Below are 19,492 nucleotides of genomic sequence, written 5' to 3'. Positions count from 1 at the left end.
GAAAAGTCAATAAAATGAGAGATGTTCTGATTCATGAAGACATGGAGAGCCCAGAACTCCTTCCATAAGGGCTTTCTTAAGGTTCTCTTTTTCAGCAACTTCTACTAGTGTACGTCTACCAAACTCCTGGGCTCCTGATGAGTAAGAAAACAAATGATTTAATCCAAACTACAATTTGTACTAAGAAGAAAACTAAGTCAAGGAGAATCAGTTGATTTTCCCAGGTAATACAACAAGGTGCATGACTGCAAGTTCAATTTCTGTATAAGAGATAAACCTTTGCATGATTTCATTGTCTCGGTAATATTAGTGTTCCCTTCAAGGTGTGCTTGGAGGAAGAAACATCACTCGATGGCTCTGGAAAATTACACCATGGTGAATGAATTTATTTTTTGTGGACTTACCCAGTCTCAAGAGCTGAGCTTACTCTTATTTTTCTTTTTATCCATGATTTATGTAACAACTGTGTTATCAAATGTTGCCATTATGGTCACTGTGACCTGTGAGTCTCGGCTCCACAGCCCCATGTACTTCCTGCTCCACAATCTCTCTGTCTTGGACATCTGCTTCTCCTCAGTCACTGCTCCAAAAGTTCTGGTGGATCTTCTTTCAAGGAGAAAGACCATCTCCTTCAATGGCTGCATCATGCAGATGTTTTTCTTCCACCTGCTTGGTGGAGCAGATATTTTTTCTCTCTCTGTGATGGCATTTGATCGCTACATGGCCATCTCTAAGCCCCTGCACTATGTGACTATCATGAGTAGGGGACGATGCACTGCCCTCATTGTGGCCTCCTGGGTGGGGGGCTTTGTCCACTCTATCGTGCAGATCGCCCTGCTGCTCCCACTCCCCTTCTGTGGACCCAATGTTGTTGATGGATTCTACTGTGACGTCCCCCAGGTCCTCAAACTTGCCTGCACTGACACCTTTACTCTCGAGCTCCTGATGATTTCCAACAATGGCCTGGTCACTACCCTGTGGTTTGTCCTTCTCCTTGTGTCTTATACAGTTATCCTGATGATGCTGAGGTCACACACTGGGGAGGGTAGGAGGAAAGCCATTTCTACCTGCACAGCCCACATCACCGTAGTGACCCTGCATTTTGTGCCTTGCATCTATGTCTATGCCCGGCCTTTCACTGCCCTCCCCATGGACAGAGCTGTCTCCATCACCTTCACTGTCATCATCCCTGTCCTGAACCCCATGATATACACCCTGAGGAACCAGGAGATGAAGTCGGCCATGAGGAGACTGAAAAAAAGACTCATGCTTTCTGGGAGAAAATATCCTCATAAATGATTGTTTATGAAGATGCAAGTATATAATTGAATTTATTTTCTTCCAATATTAGCTATCAAATATTGGGACTCATCCGTGCACGGACTATCAGCTATAGTAGAATGGCACAGACACAAAGGATCAATGACTTGAAACACAGGAACTGACAAGTTACACCTGCAGGACGTGAAGCAGAAAGAACAGAGCTCTTGAAGAATAATCGTCATGCTGTCAGTTATTCTGCAGGACACAAATGTGAAATATAATAGAAATTCACGGGTAAAAGATAATGCTGTGTTTCCAGACATGCAATCAATAACAGGGACATCTATCTCAACATAGTAGGCATCAACAGTAATGAGTCCCAGATCATTAATAGGTATTCTTGACTACTTACTGGGTATCTACTATGTACTAACACTTTTGTTAAACATTCGTCTATCATTTCTGCTTTGTCAGTAGTTTAGGATCTTCTCTTTAAATCAACTCCCTAATTTACTTTCCATTTTTTGCCCTGCTTTATTTTTCTCTAGAGTGCTTTTCACCACCTAAAATAGTCTGTATAATTTCTAAATGTTATGTTGTTCAGTGTCTCTGTTTTCCCACTATGATATAAGGACCATGAGGGCAGGGATGTATATCTGGTTCACTATTTCTTTTTTTTTTAGAAGCTCTAAAAGCATTGAGTGTATTTATTTTTTATAGGTTTTTTTTTATTTAATAAATGTGAATTTACAAAGTGCAACTTTTGTATTGTTGTGGCTTCCCCGCCCCCAACCTCCCTCCCTCCCGTGGCCCTCCCCTCTCACACTCCCTCTCCCATCCTGCCCTTCATCAAGTTTCATTTTCAATTACCTTCATAAAAGTGCAACTTTTGTTTTGTTGTGGCTTCCCCCCTCCAACCTCCCTCCCTCCCGCGGCCCTCCCCTCTTCCACTCCCTCTCCCATCCTGCCCTTCATCAAGTTTCATTTTCAATTACCTTCATATACTGAAGATCAACTTAGTATATACTAAGCAAGGATTTCAACAGGCTGCACTCACACAACCGACTGGTTCACTATTTCACACCCAGTGCCTACAGGCATCTGGTATATGGAAGCTAATCAATAATATTTTTAGTGAGTATTGGCTTTGCATTTTCGTTTTTTTCCTTTTTTCAAGATTTATTTATTTTATTTGAAAGTTGGAGTTACAGAAAGAAAAGGAGAGATAGAAAAAAAGAGATTTTCATCCACTGATTCACTCCTCAGATGACTACAATGGCCAGCACCGGGCAAGGCCAAAGTCGGGAGCTAGGAGCTTCATCCAGGTCTCTCACGTGGGTGCAGGGACCAAGTACTGGGCCTTCCACTACTGGAAGGCCATTAGCAGGGAGCTGGATCAAACTAGAGCAGCCGGGACATGAACTGGTGCCCATATGGGATGCCAGTGTCACAGGCAGTGGCTTTATCCTCTATACCACAAAGCCATCCCCTGTATTTTCTGTATGTTTAAAATATTTTAAAAACACCAAAGTTCCTATACCATCAATAATTTCCTTTCTCAGGTTAATGTCAGTTCCTACATCCTATTCACATATTTACTCTTGATTTTACTCTTTAAATTCCTTTTTCATGTAAAAAAAATCTAATATAGAGTCAGATTTCTCTTGAACAAAATTCATTCCAGAGTTCAAAGACATTGACTCCTTCGTATATTCCTTTGTATATACAATTCCTTTGTATATTTATTATCTTTGCATTTAGAGCCTTTAAACTGTTTGGAACTATTAATCAGTTGTAATGCTTTTTGTGGCAAAGGACATATCCGCAACTTCCATGTGTACATCCTATTCTGTTGGTTTTCATCTAGGATTGTATTTGATGACTCAAGACATAAAATGAACAGCCAAGGGTTCATTCAATCAATCTGGATTTTGGAGCCAGAATTCATGGCCCTAAGAAATAGCAACAACCAAGGATCCCTATTTCACCAGCCTCATGCTATTCCTATTCTGTACACTAACAAATTGAGTCAGTGTAAGATACCAATCGCTGTTATGTAAACAATATTTTAAATATTTTATTTATTTCTTTGAGAGGTAGAGTTACAGACAGAGAGAAGGAGAGACAGAGTGAAAGGTCTTCCATCTGCTGGTTCACTCCCCAAATGACCATAATGGCCTGAGCTGGGCTGATCGGAAGCCAGGAGTCAGGAGCTTCTTCTGGGTCTTGCATATGGGTGCAGGGGCCTAAGCACTTGAGCCAACTTCCACTGCTTTCTTAGGCCATAAGCAGAGAGCTGGATCAGAAAAGGAGCAGCTGGGACTCAAACTGGTGCCCATATGGGATGCCAGCACCACAGGTGGAGGCTTAGCCTACTATAACACAGCACAGGCTCCCCCTTCTGTGAACAATTTTATCAAGTTTTGTCTGTCTGGCTACATGTAAACTTAGCTTTATCTAGCTCTCCCCAGAGTAAAATATGTCTTAAGAGTCGGAAATGGTCAATAAATGTGTGTTTCTAATCATCATCTATGACAGATTATATGTGTGGACATCAGCTTCAGAGAGCCATAACTATTCTCTGCTTGATGAGAAAAGGAAGAGCAATGAGTAGAAAGTGTTTGAGGTCCAGTTCTCTGTTTCCAGACTCTTGACAATGTAATCCAGGTGACACATTCAAATATATAGTCTTTTACAGTTTTTATACCATGAAAATCGACCCTGGAAGTCTTTCAGGCATACCATTATGCATGTTTTAACAAAGAACTGATTGAGCTGAGAATAGGGGGACTCATTTTCCCTCTTGCCATTAAATAACCTGGACACAGGTCAACATAGTGCATTTTTCCAAAACAGGTCTTTGTATAGCTATACATTCAAATCTGTATTTGCAATAGATTTTTAAAGATTTATTTATTTATCTGAAAGACTGAGTTACAGAGAATGATTAACTCCCAAATGCACAACAGCTTGGGATTGGGCCAGGCAAAGCCAAGAGCCAGGAGCTTCTTCTGGGTCCCCCATGTGGGTGGCAGGGGCCTAATGACTTGGATCAATCTTCCACTGTCTTCCCAGGAGAGTTGGCAGAGAGCTGGATGAGAAGAGGAGTAGCCAGCACTCAAACTGGCACCCGTAAAGAATGCAGGATGCGGCTTAACCAACTGTGCCACAGAGCTGGCCCCTGTGTCGGCAACATTTTAATAACTTCCCCCTGAAACTCCATCACTCACCTCTGGAACAAGTTACTCAGTTTCTATTTACTTGTCTAACAGTAATCCTTCGCGGGGTTCATAATATGCATGGGTCTGAGGGGTTAGCACATGAAGCAGAACACAATGAAACATGGAAGATACAGTTCCTTAAGACTTTCTTGATCTTTGGGATTCCTCGGGTCTTCCAATTTACATCAAGTTTATGAAATTGGAACAAAGACATTGGGCTCACTCATCCTCCAAGAACTTAATTTTCAAATCCAGAATTTGTCAGGAATTGCTGTGACCCAAGGACTATGTGTATAGGATCTAATACCTGAAAACTTTTGTTTGGATGGGGGATGCTAGTGGAACTATGTAATGTCATTGAACCACTAGTAAGGTTAAACTCCATTTTTAAATTAAGTTATATTATTGATGTTTCATGAATAATCATACTGTGAATATATTTAGAGATGTATAAATGATGCAACAAAAAGGATGAACATAATGAGTGGAAGAGACTTCAGAGATAGGAGCTTAATATTGAAAAGTGCCTTTTGGGGGCCAGCGCTTTGGCACAGCGGGTAGAGCCACTTTACCCGCGTGGGAGATCTGAAGGAAAGTCCTCGATCCTGGCTTCAGATCATCATAGTCCAGCCATTGCGGCCAACTGAGGAGTGAGTCAGCGGATGGAAAACCTTTCTCTCTGCTACTGCCTCTGTCTCTGCCTCTCTGTAACTCTGCCTTTCTAACAAATAAATAAATCTTTTAAAAAAATGAGAAAGAAAAGTGCCTGATGTGGAAAAGAAGACAATACAGACACATAGATAGATAGATAGATAGATAGATAGATAGATAGATAGATAGATAGGCAGACATATGATAGATTTGGTTTCCTCTCTGGGTTGTTTGTTGATGAAGCAGGAAGCTGCAAAGGGGGTATAAAAGTCCTTGTTAGCATCATAGGAATGTCTAGATGAGTTTCTTCAAATAATATTATTATGTAAAATTGACACTGATTAGAAAATGAATTTGAAATTAACACTGTTAGGGGGCTGGCACTGTGGCATAATGGGTAAGGCCACCACCTGCAATGCTGGCACCCCATATAGGCGCCAGTTCATTTCCCAGCTGTTCCACTTGTAATCCAGCTCTCTGCTATGGGCTGGGAAAGCCATAGAAGATGGCCCAAGTCCTTGGGCCCCTACATCCACATGGGAGACCCGAAAGAAGCTCCTGGCTCCTGGCTTCAGATTAGCCCAGCTCCAGCCATTGCAGCATTGCAGCCATTTGGGGAGTGAACCAGTGGATAAAAGACCTCTCTCTCTCTCTCTCTCTCTCTCTCTCTCTGCCTCTGCCTCTCTGTAACTCTGCCTTTCAAATTAATTAATTAACAGCTTCTTTCATCTTTTATCAATTGTTTCCTTTTCATTCTCTCCTCTCCAGGCAAACATATATTCTTGCTGTATCCTCACTGCCTAAGCACTGTCTTATTACTATATTTCTAGTCATGCCAGCATCCTCTTATGTAATTTGATTGACTTACAAGGTTAATGACTTACAATGGGGTTACCATGATAAACTCATAGTCATAAATCCATCATAAGTTGAAAAGTGCATTTAATATGCCTAGCCTACCCAACATCATAGCTCAGCAACACAGCACACTGTAGGGTCAGTCATTTACCCTCATGATGACTTGGTGACTGGAAGCTGCTGCTCACAGCTACTGCCAACACCATAAAGGAGTATCATACCACATCACTAGCCTTGCCAAAAATCAGTATTTGAAATTTGAAGTACAGTTTCTATTAATATGTATAACTTCTGTATCATCATAAAGTTAAAAAAATCAAAAAGCAAACCAGTGTAAGTCAAGGACCATCTATGGTCGCTTCTATTGAATGTATTCACAGACTAAGGAACCTGAGATTATCTTGTCTCCCATCCTACTGAGACTTTTATTTGTTCTTCTCATATAGAATATCTCATTTCAGTCTTGCACTGGGGCTCTGAATAGGAATTTTATTTAAAAAAAAGCACATTTCAATTTATCCTTATACATACACAAGTAAAAGAAAGATAAAAGGTTTACATAAAGGAGCAAATACGAGTGTCAATCTAAACAACAATAGAGAGATTTTTCAAAGACAGTGAGTTATTCAGAAATTAGCAGGATTATAGTCCAACATATGCACACAGTGGTAAACCAAGAACATATTACAGGAGTTGAGGCAAGGGGAGACTTTTAAAAGCAAAAGAGAGACAAACATTATTTGTTTTGAAACAAGAGAACATTGGTTGCAGCGATTTATCCTAGGAGTTGACGTCAGTTCACCGTTAGAGTATCAGGCAAGTGTTCTTGTGATTTTGTTTAGTTATCCCTGTGACTTCTTTAGCAAGATGCAGTTTGGAAAGTCCTGGGAAGAATTCTTATTATAGGCATACATATGTAAGAGTCTTTAGGAAGTATTTGAAATAGTGTGTAGGCATGAGAGCTCTCTAACTTCCTGGCTTCATTTATTTATTTTTATTGGAGTTTGACAGAAATGGCTCATTTTGAAACTGGCAACTTTCACAACAGGATAAAAGATAGACTAAGATAATTTATTTTGGAAATAACAAGGTATCAAATTGTATTCTAATTGTTTAGTTAGAAACGTGCCAGGGGATTCCAATACAATCCCATCAAGGTGGCATGTACCAATGCCATCTCACTAGTCCAAGTGATCAATTTCTGTTCACAATTGATCACACTGATAGGTCTAAGAGTCAAACGGATCACACAAACAAGACTAGTGTCTGCTAATACTAACTGATAGAATCAAAAAGGGACAGAACGATCCATCGTGGGAAGCGAGATACACACCAGACTCATAGAACGGAAGATGTCCTAAACAGCACTCTGGCCTCAGAATCAGCCCTTAAGGCATTTGGATCTGGCTGAAAAGCCCATGAGAGTATTTCAGGCATGAAAAGCCAAGACACTCTGGCAAAAACAAACAAACAAACAAACAAACAAAAACCAAAAAACAAAACAAAAAAAACCTAAATGAAAGATCTCCGCTAATGAGATCCCAGTGGAAAGAACGGGTCATCAAAGAAGGAGGTACCTTTCTCTGAAGGGAGGAAAGAACTTCCACTTTGACCATGACCCTGTCGGAATAAGATCAAAGTCAGCAAACTCAAAAGGCTTCCATAGCCTTGGCAACTCATGACTAGAGCCTAGGGAGATTACTGACGCCATAAACAAGAGTTTCAAATTGTTAAGTCAACAACAGGAGTCACTGTGTACTTACTTCTCACGTGGGATCTATCCTTAATGTGTTGTCCAATGTGAAGTAATGCTATAACTAGTACTGAAACAGTATTTTACACTTTGTGTTTCTGTGTGGGTGCAAACTGATGAAATCTTTACTTAATATACTAAATCGATCTTCTGTATATAAAGATAATTGAAAATGAATCTTGATGCAAATGGAATGGGAGAGGGAGCGGGAGATGGGAACGGTGCGAGTGGGAGGGAAGTTATGGGGGGAGGAAGCCATTATAATCCATAAACTGTACTTTGGAAATTTATATTTACTAAATAAAAAATAAAATAAAATAAATTGTGCCTTGATTTTGTTTTTATTTTAAAATATGAACATGACTAAATATTAAAAGTTAGGCTTGTGCCGTGGCTCAATAGGCTAATCCTCCACCTTGCGGCGCCAGCACACGGGGTTCTATTCCCAGTTGGGGCGCCGGATTCTATCCCAGTTGCCCCTCTTCCAGGCCAGCTCTCTGCTGTGCCCCAGGAGTGCAGTGGAGGATAGCCCAAGTGCTTGGGCCCTGCACCCGCATGGGAGACCAGGGGAAGCACCTGGCTCCTGGCTTCAGATCAGTGCGGTGCGTCGGCTGCAGCATGCTGGCCGCAGCGGCCATTGAAGGGTGAACCAACGGCAAAGGAAGACCTTTCTCTCTGTCTCTGTCTCTCTCTCACTGTCCACTCTGCCTGTCAAAAAAAAATAAAATAAAAAATAAAAAAATATTAAAAGTTATGACTATTTCTAAAATACATTTTATTTTAAAATGAGTTATTTAATAAATTCATTTGTGAAGGTTATTACATGTAATGATCTCAGCAATTAAAAAATTTGATGGACTCAGATGCTTGTAAGGAATGCAAAAACAATCAACACTTTCAGAATTTCAGTTACAGTGTCTGGGAACCTAAAAAAGCCAAGCACTTTCCCATGCCAAAGCTAGAAACTAAAAGAGTAAAGAGTAAATACAATTCAATGTTGCTGAAGAAATGCACCAGAGTGAAAAATTTATTTACATTGGCCTAACTCATGATCAAGATCTAAGATCTAAATATCTTTGCTTACTTTCAGTATATGTAATGACTTGGCTGAAGTGTTTTCTCGTAAGACCTCCCTCAAAGATATAGTAAACCTTCAGTAAGAGAAAATGACCATTCTGTCGAATGACTGCCACTAATATGTTCTTCTTCCAGTTGTTGGGCAAGTTCACATAACGGTCCTTTGCCTGCAAGGGCATTCAGTCAATGAGCAGTCCTCAGAAACTTCCTTCAGTGTATGTCTGCCATGAATAGAGGTAACTGCACCGGGCTAGCCATGGTTGCCTGAGTGACAGGCTTTCCCCATCCAGCTGCTCCTGCTCTCCACCTGAGGGCTCAGTGTCATTGGAACTTTCCACTATGGTGTCCCCAGGTCCTCAAACTCACTTGTACTAATGCCTTTACATCTGAGCTCCTGATGACTTCCACCAGAGATGAGTCACTACCCTGGAGTTTTACATTTTCCTGTTTGAGTCTGAAACTGTAATCTTAGTGATTGTGCAGTCTTAGGGGGGAGTTGAAGGAAATCCATTTCTACCTGAACCTCCCACATAACTATGCTGACACTGCACCTTGTGCCCTACATTTGTGTCTATTTGGTAATAATAATAATGATGTATGATTGCTACATCATTAACTGTGGTAAATGTACCATAGCTGGACTAACATTTATTAGATGGTTTTCCTCAACATACACAATGTACACAACATACACAAATTCTGTTTTCATGTTCTAGAATTTTCTTTGACATGATGAAGTTTTTTACTAAGTTTAGTAAAATCTCAACCCATGTGATGCTATTTAACCTGGAAACCAACAGCCAAATTGTTTTTAACAGCAATAAATAAACTGATTAGTAGCATCTTAGAAAGGGGGAATGAGCCTGGTCCAAACAAGTCATCAAGTAGGTCAGATAGTCCAAAACCACATGAATGTCTGTGCCATTGACCCAGCTCACAGCTTCAATGTACACATTAGCCTAAGGTCAGTGAAATGAACTCCCACAAGAAAGCATGTGTGCTTTTGCATAGCCTTCCTCATGACATTTTTAATCTCTGTGTTCCTAAGACTGTAGATGATGGGATTTATCATGGGGATCAACACAGCATAGAATAAGGATACTAATTTGTTCTGATTTAGGGAGTAGCTGGAACTAGGTTGCATGTATATGAAGAGTCCAGGACCATAGAAGAGGGTCACAGCAGCCAGGTGAGAGGCACAGGTGCTGAAAGCCTTGGTCCTACCAGTAGCTGAGCTGATCTTCAGGACAGCAGCAACAATGTAACCGTAAGAGATGAGGATCACAATGACAGACATCACTGCAACAGCAATACCCACAGCTAAGGTCACCACCTGGCTGATGAAGGTATCAGAGCAGGAGAGAGCCAGGACTGAGGGAGGTTCACAGACGAAGTGGTTGATCATGTTGGGCCCACAGAAGTCATGCTGATAGGCGGAGAACGTTTCGATCAAAGAACTAAGGAATCCCCCCACATAGGCACCAGCCACCATCTTTAAGCAACGTGTATGAGATATGAGAACTGTGTAGAGCAATGGATTGCAGATGGCAGCATACCGGTCATAGGCCATGGCGGCCAGGAGGAAGCACTCAGTCAGCCCCATTTCACAAAAGACAAAGGACTGCGTGGCACAGCCGAAAAAGGAAAGTGTGCTTTGCTCTGTGATGATGTCAGATAGCATCTTGGGGGCAGTGGAGGACACATAGCAGATGTTCACAAAGGAAAGATTACTGAGAAAGAAATACATAGGCGTGTGCAGTTGGGAGTCCATCCTGATAAGGGCAGTGAGGGTCAGTTCCAGGCTAGTATCAGAAAATAGATCCCCAGAAATAACACAAAAAAGACAGTCTTCATTTGAGGATGATCTGAAAACCCCAGAAGAATGAATTTTGTCACAACTGTGTTATTCCTTCCTACAGCCATAGAACTGTGCCCCGTATAATGGAGTGAAGCAATCCTGTGGTCAAGTAGAGCATACAGTTATTAGAGGAGTGGATATTTGCTGAAAGATCATACAAATAGTTAACACCTATTTAACACCATCTAGGCAAAACCTTCTCAGAGGAAGTCAGCCTGTGATAATCTCTAAGATTGACATGCTATCTACCTTGTGGACTGAAAGAGATTCATTCTAACAGAGTAGCTGGTCACTGGGCGTCAGAAACCCAATATCAGCTTCAGCTCCATTCCTAACTTGGAAGGAGTGTGGAGAAGTCACTTCACATCTCGAGATCTTCATTTTCTCAAATGTGAAACAGTAGAGTTGAATCAGATAACCTTCAAGACCCCTTTGGAATTGGATTTCCAATGGACTTTTTAGACTTTGTCTTGAAAATATGAACCTATAGTGAGAAAAGAATAAAACTGGGCATTTTATTCTTTATATATCTTGAATATAAAATTTCAACAAAAAGTAACTGAATATAATAGGTTATAATTTTAACATTTTATTTTTTGGAAGGAAATTGAAGCCACAGTCTGACAAGCCAATCTGTTAGGTAGTGAAATGAAGAGAAAAATATGTATATATATATATATATATATATATGTGTGTGTGTGTGTGTGTGTGTAAACTTAGGAGTAGAATATTTTTTCCAATTATGTATTTTATACAAGTTACCACATAGCACTCATAGAAAAATAAAAATTTGGACTAGTTCAGTCAGCACTATCAGAATACCAGGTCAGTGGCCCTACTTCCATGAGGGGTGAGGAGAGGAGTAATAACTAAGCTAAATGAAATTGGCTGAGCCTTGATGGTCACAATTGGCAGAAGCCACTATTTTCTGGAAAAGAAAAGCTAGGGGGAAGAATGAGTTCATTAAATAGTGAAGGACAATGATAATCAGGGGACAACATTGATGTGATCAGGCCAGGTCAAATGATCGTTCTGAAGATATGAGATGTATTTGGCTCAGTGGTTAGGACACCAAGGGAAGCCATGTGCCATCAGTGAGTGCCTGGTTGGAGTCCTGGTTCATATGCTTCTGATTCTCCTTATTGCTAACACACACCCTGGGAGGCAACAGGGAATGGTTCAAATACTTGGGTCCCTGACATCTACAAAGGAAACTGACCGAGTTCTGGTTTCCTGGCTTAGGCCTTACCCCAATTTTGGCTGTTGTGGGCATTTGGGGAGTGAACCAACAGATGGGGTATCTCTCCCTGTCTATCTCTCTCTCTCTGTCTCTCAGCCTTTATAATAAATAATAAATAAACAAGAGTTTTTAGGAAGACAGACTGTCGAGGGCATTTAGTCCAGCGGTTAAGATGTCCAGATCACACATTGGAATTTGATTCCTGGCTCTGGCTCCTGGTTCTACATAACTCATGTAATTCTCCTAATAGTCTCAGGAAGTCCTAGTTACTCTTTCCCTTTTACAAATAAAGGAGGAATGGGCTATAAAATTATAGTTATCATTTGCTGGTTGAATGAGACAGGAGGGAGTGAGCTGGACTTACTGAATTGCTTTATGCAGAAGTGTCTTGAGATCTTATGTTATGAGAGAAGAAATACTGATTGTTTTGATCTGACAAAATCTTTTGCAAGCTTCAGTTCATCTTTCTTTCCCACTGCTTGATGTCTGGTTCTGGTTCAATTTGCTATGCTTCTGAAGCCACTGCTCTTTCGTTACCACATCTTCAGAAATGGCCCACGGGAGTTCATTACTTTAATGGGAAGAGGTTGTCTTCTGTTACTTACTCTAGAGTCCAAGATGCAAAGCCCAGCAATCATTCTGAGCACTAATTGTTCTCTGGAGTGATGGTGGAAGTGGCCAACATCCCATCACCAGAGGCTTCTTTCCAATCCCCTGGCTTACTCTCCTGAGTTTTTTCTGGTTTTGATTTAGAAATACTTCCTTTTTCATGAATGGGTTTTCCTTTGCTTTAATAGACTCTTTGGTGGAAACAAACCACACATCCAAACTGACAAAAGCTTGAACTAAAAGTAGTTGAAAACACAGATTTCCAACTGAGAGAGTTGAGTTCAAATTTCGGCTCTGCCATTTTATCTATAGAAACATATACAGGAAGACTAAAACTGAACCCCTATAATATAAAAAGCAGGGCCCAGCCTCTTGTCCATCTCCCTTAGCCCAAGGTGTCCTTTCCTGTCCTTTATCAAAAAGAATTCACTGACTTGAGGGAGTGATATGGCTAGTTTGACAAGGTTCTAATCACCAACTCCAAGAGTCAATTGCTTCTCCAATAGGTAAGAATTTTGATGGCCAGTACTGTCCAGAAGGATTTTTGTAGGGGAATTCCAGGTCTAGGCAGAGCAGTTCCAGATCTGGGGCACAATGTAACTGCCACCTGCATGTAATCCCCAGACCAACCCGAGCCCACCTGGCCATCATAAATTCCCTAAACAGCACAGCATTACCAACCAATCTGAGGAAAGTCACGAGTACCACTGACCAATTAGGAACCCAGACACAAGCTGATCACAAACCTCTCAGCCCCAATTTCAATCTATAAGAATCTTCACCCCTAACTTCATAGGGAACCCAGGAATTAAACAATAGATACCTGACTCCTTGTTCTGTACTTTGCCATAAATACCCATTTTATTCCACCAAGGGAAAAAAAAGGAAGCATATACAACATTGTTCAACTTCTTTTTTTTTTAACTTTTATTTAATGAATATAAATTTCCAAAGTACAGCTTATGGATTACAATGTCTTCCCCCCCCATAACTTCCCTCCCACCTGCAACCCTCCCCTCTCCCTCTTTCTCTCCCCTTCCATTCACATCAAGATTCATCTTCAATTCTCTTTATATACAGAAGATCAGTTTAGCATATATTAAGTAAAGGTTTCAACAGTTTGCACCCACATAGAAACACAAAGTGAAAAATACTGTTTGAGTACTAGTTATAGCATTAAATCACAATGTACAGCACATTAAGGACAGAGATCCTACATGAGGAGTTAAGTGCACAATGGCTCCTGTTGTTGACTTAACAAATTGACACTCTTGTTTATGGCATCAGTAATCACCCTAGGTTCTTGTCATGAGTTGCCAAGGCTATGGAAGCCTTTTGAATTCACCGACTTTGATCATATTTAGACAAGGTCATAGTCAAAGTGGAAGTTCTCTCCTCCCTTCAGAGAAAGGTACCTCCTTCTTGGATGACCTGTTCTTTCCACTGGGATCTCACTTGCGGAGATCTTTCATTTAGGTCATTTTTTTTCCAGAGTGTCTTGGCTTTCCATGCCTGAAATACTTTCATGGGCTTTTCAGCCGGATCTGAATGCCTTAAGGGCTGATTCTGAGGCCAGAGTGCTGTTTAGGACATCCAAGAGATACATCCAAGTGTATCTCGATTCCCATGTTGGATCGTTCTCTCCCTTTTTTATTCCATCAGTTAGTATTTGCAGACACTAGTCTTGTTTGTGTGATCCCTTTGACTCTTAGTCCTATCATTATGATCAATGGTGAACAGAAATTGATCACTTGGACTAGTGAGATGTCATTGGTACATGCCACCTTGATGGGATTGAATTGGAATCCCCTGGCATGTTTCTAACTCTACCATTTGGGCCAAGTCAGCTTGAACATGTCCCAAATTGTACATCTCCTCCCTCTCTTATTCCCACTCTTATATTTAACAGGAATCACTTTTCAGTTAAGTTTCAATGTTCAACTTCTTAAATAGCAACTTCATTTGTAAAACTAGTATAATAATAATAATAATAATAGTAATAATAATACTTGCCTCAGAAAGGCTGTGTGATTACTAAGTAAGTTAAGAAAAGCTGAGAGTCCGTGAGAAATCATTCAATGATAGCATCATTAACTCTGTCTCTTAGGTCATGGCCAAGCAGTGTATTTCCTTTCTAGCTGACTTTTTATTGTGGCTCACTTTCATAAGTATGAAAATAATCCATTTTCTCTTTCATATGTTGATGGTACTCCTGGCACTGTCTCTACCAAGATGTATCATATGGGGAGGTCAATTAACCATTCTCTGGGCCTGACAGAATTGGGCTCATTCTCCAAGATCTCTCAAGTACTAAAAGTCTGATACTTTAAGAAATTGACTTTCTGATTTTTGAAATGATTTGTCAGTAATAAAGTTTGTGAAAAAGGGGTTCATCTTTTTCATGGAGTTCAGTTAATCGGAGTCCTTAATCTGAAAGGAAATCAATAAAGAATGACACAAAGCCGGCGCCGTGGCTCAATAGGCTAATCCTCCACCTTGCGGCGCCGGCACACCGGGTTCTAGTCCCGGTTGGGGCGCCGGATTCTGTCCCGGTTGCCCCTCTTCCAGGCCAGCTCTCTGCTATGGCCAGGGAGTGCAGTGGAGGATGGCCCAGGTGCTTGGGCCCTGCACCCCATGGGAGACCAGGAAAAGCACCTGGCTCCTGGCTCCTGCCAGGATCAGCGCGGTGCGCCGGCTGCAGCGGCGGCCATTGGAGGGTGAACCAGCGGCAAAGGAAGACCTTTCTCTCTCTGTCTCTCTCTCTCACTGTCCACTCTGCCTGTCAAAAAAAAAAAAAAAAAAAAAAAAAAAAGAAAAAAAAAAATAAAGAATGACACAAATATCTTCTAGATGAAGCAATATAATTACTAAGACCCTTGATATATAGGAAAATAGATTTAATTTAGGCAAAGAAATTTAGCAACTGACATTGTTGAAAGGAAAGGCGGTAAATAATTTCCAAAATCCCCTGCCAATGTGAAAAGGATAGGAATCAAGAGAAACATTCTTATCTAGAGTTGAATACTGAATCAAGATTTAGAAACTTTAGGGACTGGGGCTGTGGCGTAGTGGGCAAAGCTATCACCTGCAGTTCCAGCATCCCATATGGATGCTGGTTCGAGTCCCAGCTGTTTCACTTCTAATCCAGCTCTCTGCTATGGTCTGGGAAAGCAGTAGAAGATGGCCCAAGTGCTTGGACCTCTGCATCCCTGTAGGAGACCCAGAAGAAGCTCCTGGCTCCTGGCTTCGGATTGGTGCATCTCCAGCCATTGCAGCTAACTGGGGAGTAAACCAGCAGGTGGAAGACCTCTCTCTCTCTTTCTCTCTCCTTGCCTCTCCTTCTTTCTCTGTGTAACTCTGAATTTCAAATAAATAAATGACATCTTTAAAAAAAAGATTTAGAAAATTTAAAAAATAGACCCCCTAAAATTAGAAATAGTTGATAATATAGACTAGCAATAGGTTTCATCCATCAAGCCAACTCTAATTATAGTGCTAATGACTATGTACACAATAAGATGATGATTTTTTAAGGCAGAGTTACAGAGAGGGAGAGATGTATATAGAGAGATTTTTCATCTGTTGGTTCACTCCCCCCAAAAGGCTGCAATAGTTAGGGCTCGGCCAGGCCAAAGCCAGGAGACATGAGCTTCACCCAGGTATTCCATGTGGGTGCAGAGGCCCTGGCACTTGGGTCATCCTCCACTGCTTTCCCAGGCACATTATCAGGGAGCCGGAATGGGAGTGAATCAGCTGGGTCTTTAACTGGTGCCCACATGGGATGCTGGCATCACTGGTGGCAGTTTAACCCACAGTGCCACACCACCACCCAATGAATCTTAAGAATAAAAAGCAAATTCTGCTGTGGCCAGGGAGTGCAGTGGAGGACGGCCCAGGTGCTTGGGCTCTGCACCCCATGGGAGACCAGGAAAAGCACCTGGCTCCTGGCTCCTGCCATTGGATCAGCGCGGTGCACCGGCCGCAGCGCGCCGGCCGCGGCAGCCATTGGAGGGTGAACCAACGGCAAAGGAAGACCTTTCTCTCTGTCTCTCTCTCTCACTGTCCACTCTGCCTGTCAAAAAAAAAAATTAGCAACGTCTGCATTAGACAAGAAAATGCAGAGTGGGGGCATACAACACATTTTTCCACCAATTCTATAAGGAATTTGAGAATGAATTAAATTCACCTGGAGAAACCATAAACAATTGATTCTCGTATTCTCTGTATCTGGTCTCAAGTAAATAGTACAAATCTGTTGAATGACCATGTGAATATACTTAAGCTTGTTGAAGGGTTTATTTACAAATGGTTAAGATGATATGATGATTAATTTTAGATGTCAGCATGACTGATTTAAGGGATATCCAGATAGTTGGGTAAAGCATTATTTCTGGGTATGTTTGTGAAAGTGTCCTTGCAAGAGGTTGGCACTTAAATGAGTGAACTAAATAAGGAAGTTCATCCTTTCCCCATGTGGGTAGACAATATCTGCTCAACAAAGGACTCAAACAGAGCAAAAATGGTGAATTCCCCCCTCTTCTGTGACTGTGACATCCTTCTCCTGTCCAGGGACATCAGAACTCTAGGTTCTTTGGCCTTTGCTTTCCAAGATTGTACCAGGGACCACCTCCAGCCCCAACTTCTCAGGTTTCAGCCTCAGAATGCAAATGATATGATTGGCTTCTGTGCACCAGGGCCTTCAGACTTGGGCAAAGCTCATTCCTGACCTCCCTGGTCCTCCAGCTTGCAGGCAGTCCATTGTGGAATTTCTCAGCTTCCATAACTGTCTGAGCCAATTCCTCTAAGAAATTCTATATCCATCTATCTACATCCTACAGGTCAGTCTTTAAATAGAGAACCATGACTAATACACTTAACAAATTTAATGCTTAATGCTTATGTGCTTTTTACTACTAAAAAGTATGGAAGTAGGGGCCAACATTGTGACGCTTCTGCCTGTGATGCCGGCATCTCATATGGGTACTGATTAGAGTCCTAGCTGATACACTTTCTTTTTTTTTTTTTCTAATTTTTTTGACAGGCAATGGCCTCCAATGGCCGCCGCGCTGCGGCCGGCGCACCGCGCTGATCCGATGGCAGGAGCCAGGAGCCAGGTGCTTTTCCTGGTCCCATGGGGTGCAGGGCCCAAGCACCTGGGCCATCCTCCACTGCACTCCCTGGCCACAGCAGAGAGCTGGCCTGGAAGAGGGGCAACCGGGACAGAATCCAGCGCCCCGACCGGGACTAGAACCCGGTGTGCCGGCGCCGCTAGGCAGAGGATTAGCCTAGTGAGCCGCGGCGCCGGCCTGCTGATCCACTTTCATTTTAACTCCCTGCTAATGTGCCGGGGAAAGTAGTGGAAGCTGGTTCAAGTACTTGAGCTCCTGCCACCCAGAGACCTAGATGATGCCTCCTGACGTCAGCCTGAACCAGCCCTGGTAATTGCAGCCATCTGGGGAGTGAATCAGCAGATGGGAGATCTCTGTCCCTCCCGCTCTCTTTCACTCTGGCTTTCAAATAAAATAAATCTTTTTTAAAAAAAAAAAGTATAAAAGCAAATCACATATAAAGACAAATTAACTCCACATATACTTATAAACATTTACAGGTAGAAAACAGTGCTTTGAAATTCAACTCAAAATTTATCTTGGTAGAATGTTATTCACCGAAGAGTTTATTCTCTGACAGATTCTCCTAAAATATTATTTTCTTTCATTTATTTAACATCCTAGCATAACTTTTTTAAGTAGTTTATTTGAAACATCTCAAAGTAAAACCCAAAGAAAAGTTCAGAGATACTTAGCAGTAAAACACTATCTTGATTCTCAAAGGAGTTTGAAAGGTAACTTTGGCTTGTATTTCTTCTACTAGTGACCAATAAAAACTTCAATCTAATATTAATTCCAAATCATTTCACCAGACAACCTATAAAAATCCAATATAAAAGTATATTTAAAGGTTTTAAAGGGGCTGGTGTTTGGCTTAGTACTTAAGACACTGCAAATGCACCCTGAGAGGCAGCAGGTAGTTGGGTCCTGCCACTCACGTGAGAAACCTGATTGAGTTCCTGACTCCCACCTTCAGTCCAGCACAGTCCCAGCCATTGTAGGCACTGAGGAGTAAACCAGCAGATGGGAACTCTTTCTTTGTCTCTCTGTCTCTCTCTCTTGGCTTCTCAATAAATAAATTTTTAAAGGTTTAAAAGATATTTTGTATATAAAAAGAGAAGAGCATGAGGCTAGCAGTCATATGACGTGAATTTTAATCACCATGGTATTGTAACATATTAGGCTCCTGATTATTCTGTGTCTCAATTTTTTACTCCGAAACCAAGAAGACTTCTAGAACAGAAACAAAATGATTACAACTAAGACAGCTATATTAATAAACCAGTATCTGCACAGATGCCTACTAATTTTGACCCCCTATGGAATATTGCTGCCATCTAGTGGAGCTATGTCTAAATTGTAGGGTAAGGGGGTTTTTTTACTCAAAATTATTTTATTTTTAAATTTTTTGACAGGAATTCCAACATGGTGGAGTAGGGAGGGAGCTTACTACTATAGTCTAGGAGAAGAAACTTTTTTTTTTAACTTTTTTTTTGACAGGCAGAGTTAGACAGTGAGAGAGAGAGACAGAGAGAAAGGTCTTCCTTCCATTGGTTCACCCCCCAAATGGCCGCTACAGCCGGCACGCTGCACCGATCCGAAGCCAGGAGCCAGGCACTTCCTCCTGGTCTCCCATGCGGGTGCAGAGCCCAAGGACTTGGGCCATCCTCCACTGCCTTTCATAAATATAAATTTCCAAAGTACAACTTTTGGATAACAGCAGCTTTTTCCCCCCATAACCTCCCTCCCACCACAACCATCCCATCTCCCACTCCATCTCCCATCCCATTCACATCATGATCCATTTTCAACTATCTTTATGTACAGAAGATCAATTTAGTATATACTAAGTAA

General features: G+C 41.5%; 2 protein-coding genes across 2 annotated transcripts; one reads left to right on the top strand and one right to left on the bottom strand.

Moving 5' to 3' along the window:
• The first annotated feature begins 351 nt into the window (after positions 1-351).
• LOC100347878 (olfactory receptor 4D11-like) lies at positions 352-1,299 on the top strand. The gene has a single exon (XM_002708999.4). The coding sequence runs from the start codon at positions 352-354 to the stop codon at positions 1,297-1,299; it is 948 nt and encodes a 315-aa protein (XP_002709045.4).
• Positions 1,300-9,757: 8,458 nt separating this feature from the next.
• Positions 9,758-10,746, bottom strand: LOC149128302 (olfactory receptor 5A2-like). The gene is given in 2 exon segments (XM_089304680.1): positions 9,758-10,623; positions 10,626-10,746. Coding segments are annotated over 2 exon segments (987 nt in total).
• Positions 10,747-19,492: the final 8,746 nt, after the last annotated feature.

This window comes from Oryctolagus cuniculus, chromosome 1 (assembly GCF_051225735.1).
Source record: "Oryctolagus cuniculus isolate XC-2025 breed Fujian yellow rabbit chromosome 1, ASM5122573v1, whole genome shotgun sequence".
NCBI classification, from domain to species: Eukaryota; Metazoa; Chordata; class Mammalia; order Lagomorpha; family Leporidae; genus Oryctolagus; species Oryctolagus cuniculus.
The sequence above is the reverse complement of the archived record's forward strand: the minus strand, read 5'-3'. Positions and strand labels throughout refer to the sequence as shown.

Coding starts and splice junctions, on each gene's coding strand:
- LOC100347878 (XM_002708999.4), top strand. CDS start 352: ATGGCTCTGGAAAATTACACCATGGTGAATGAATTTATTTTTTGTGGA.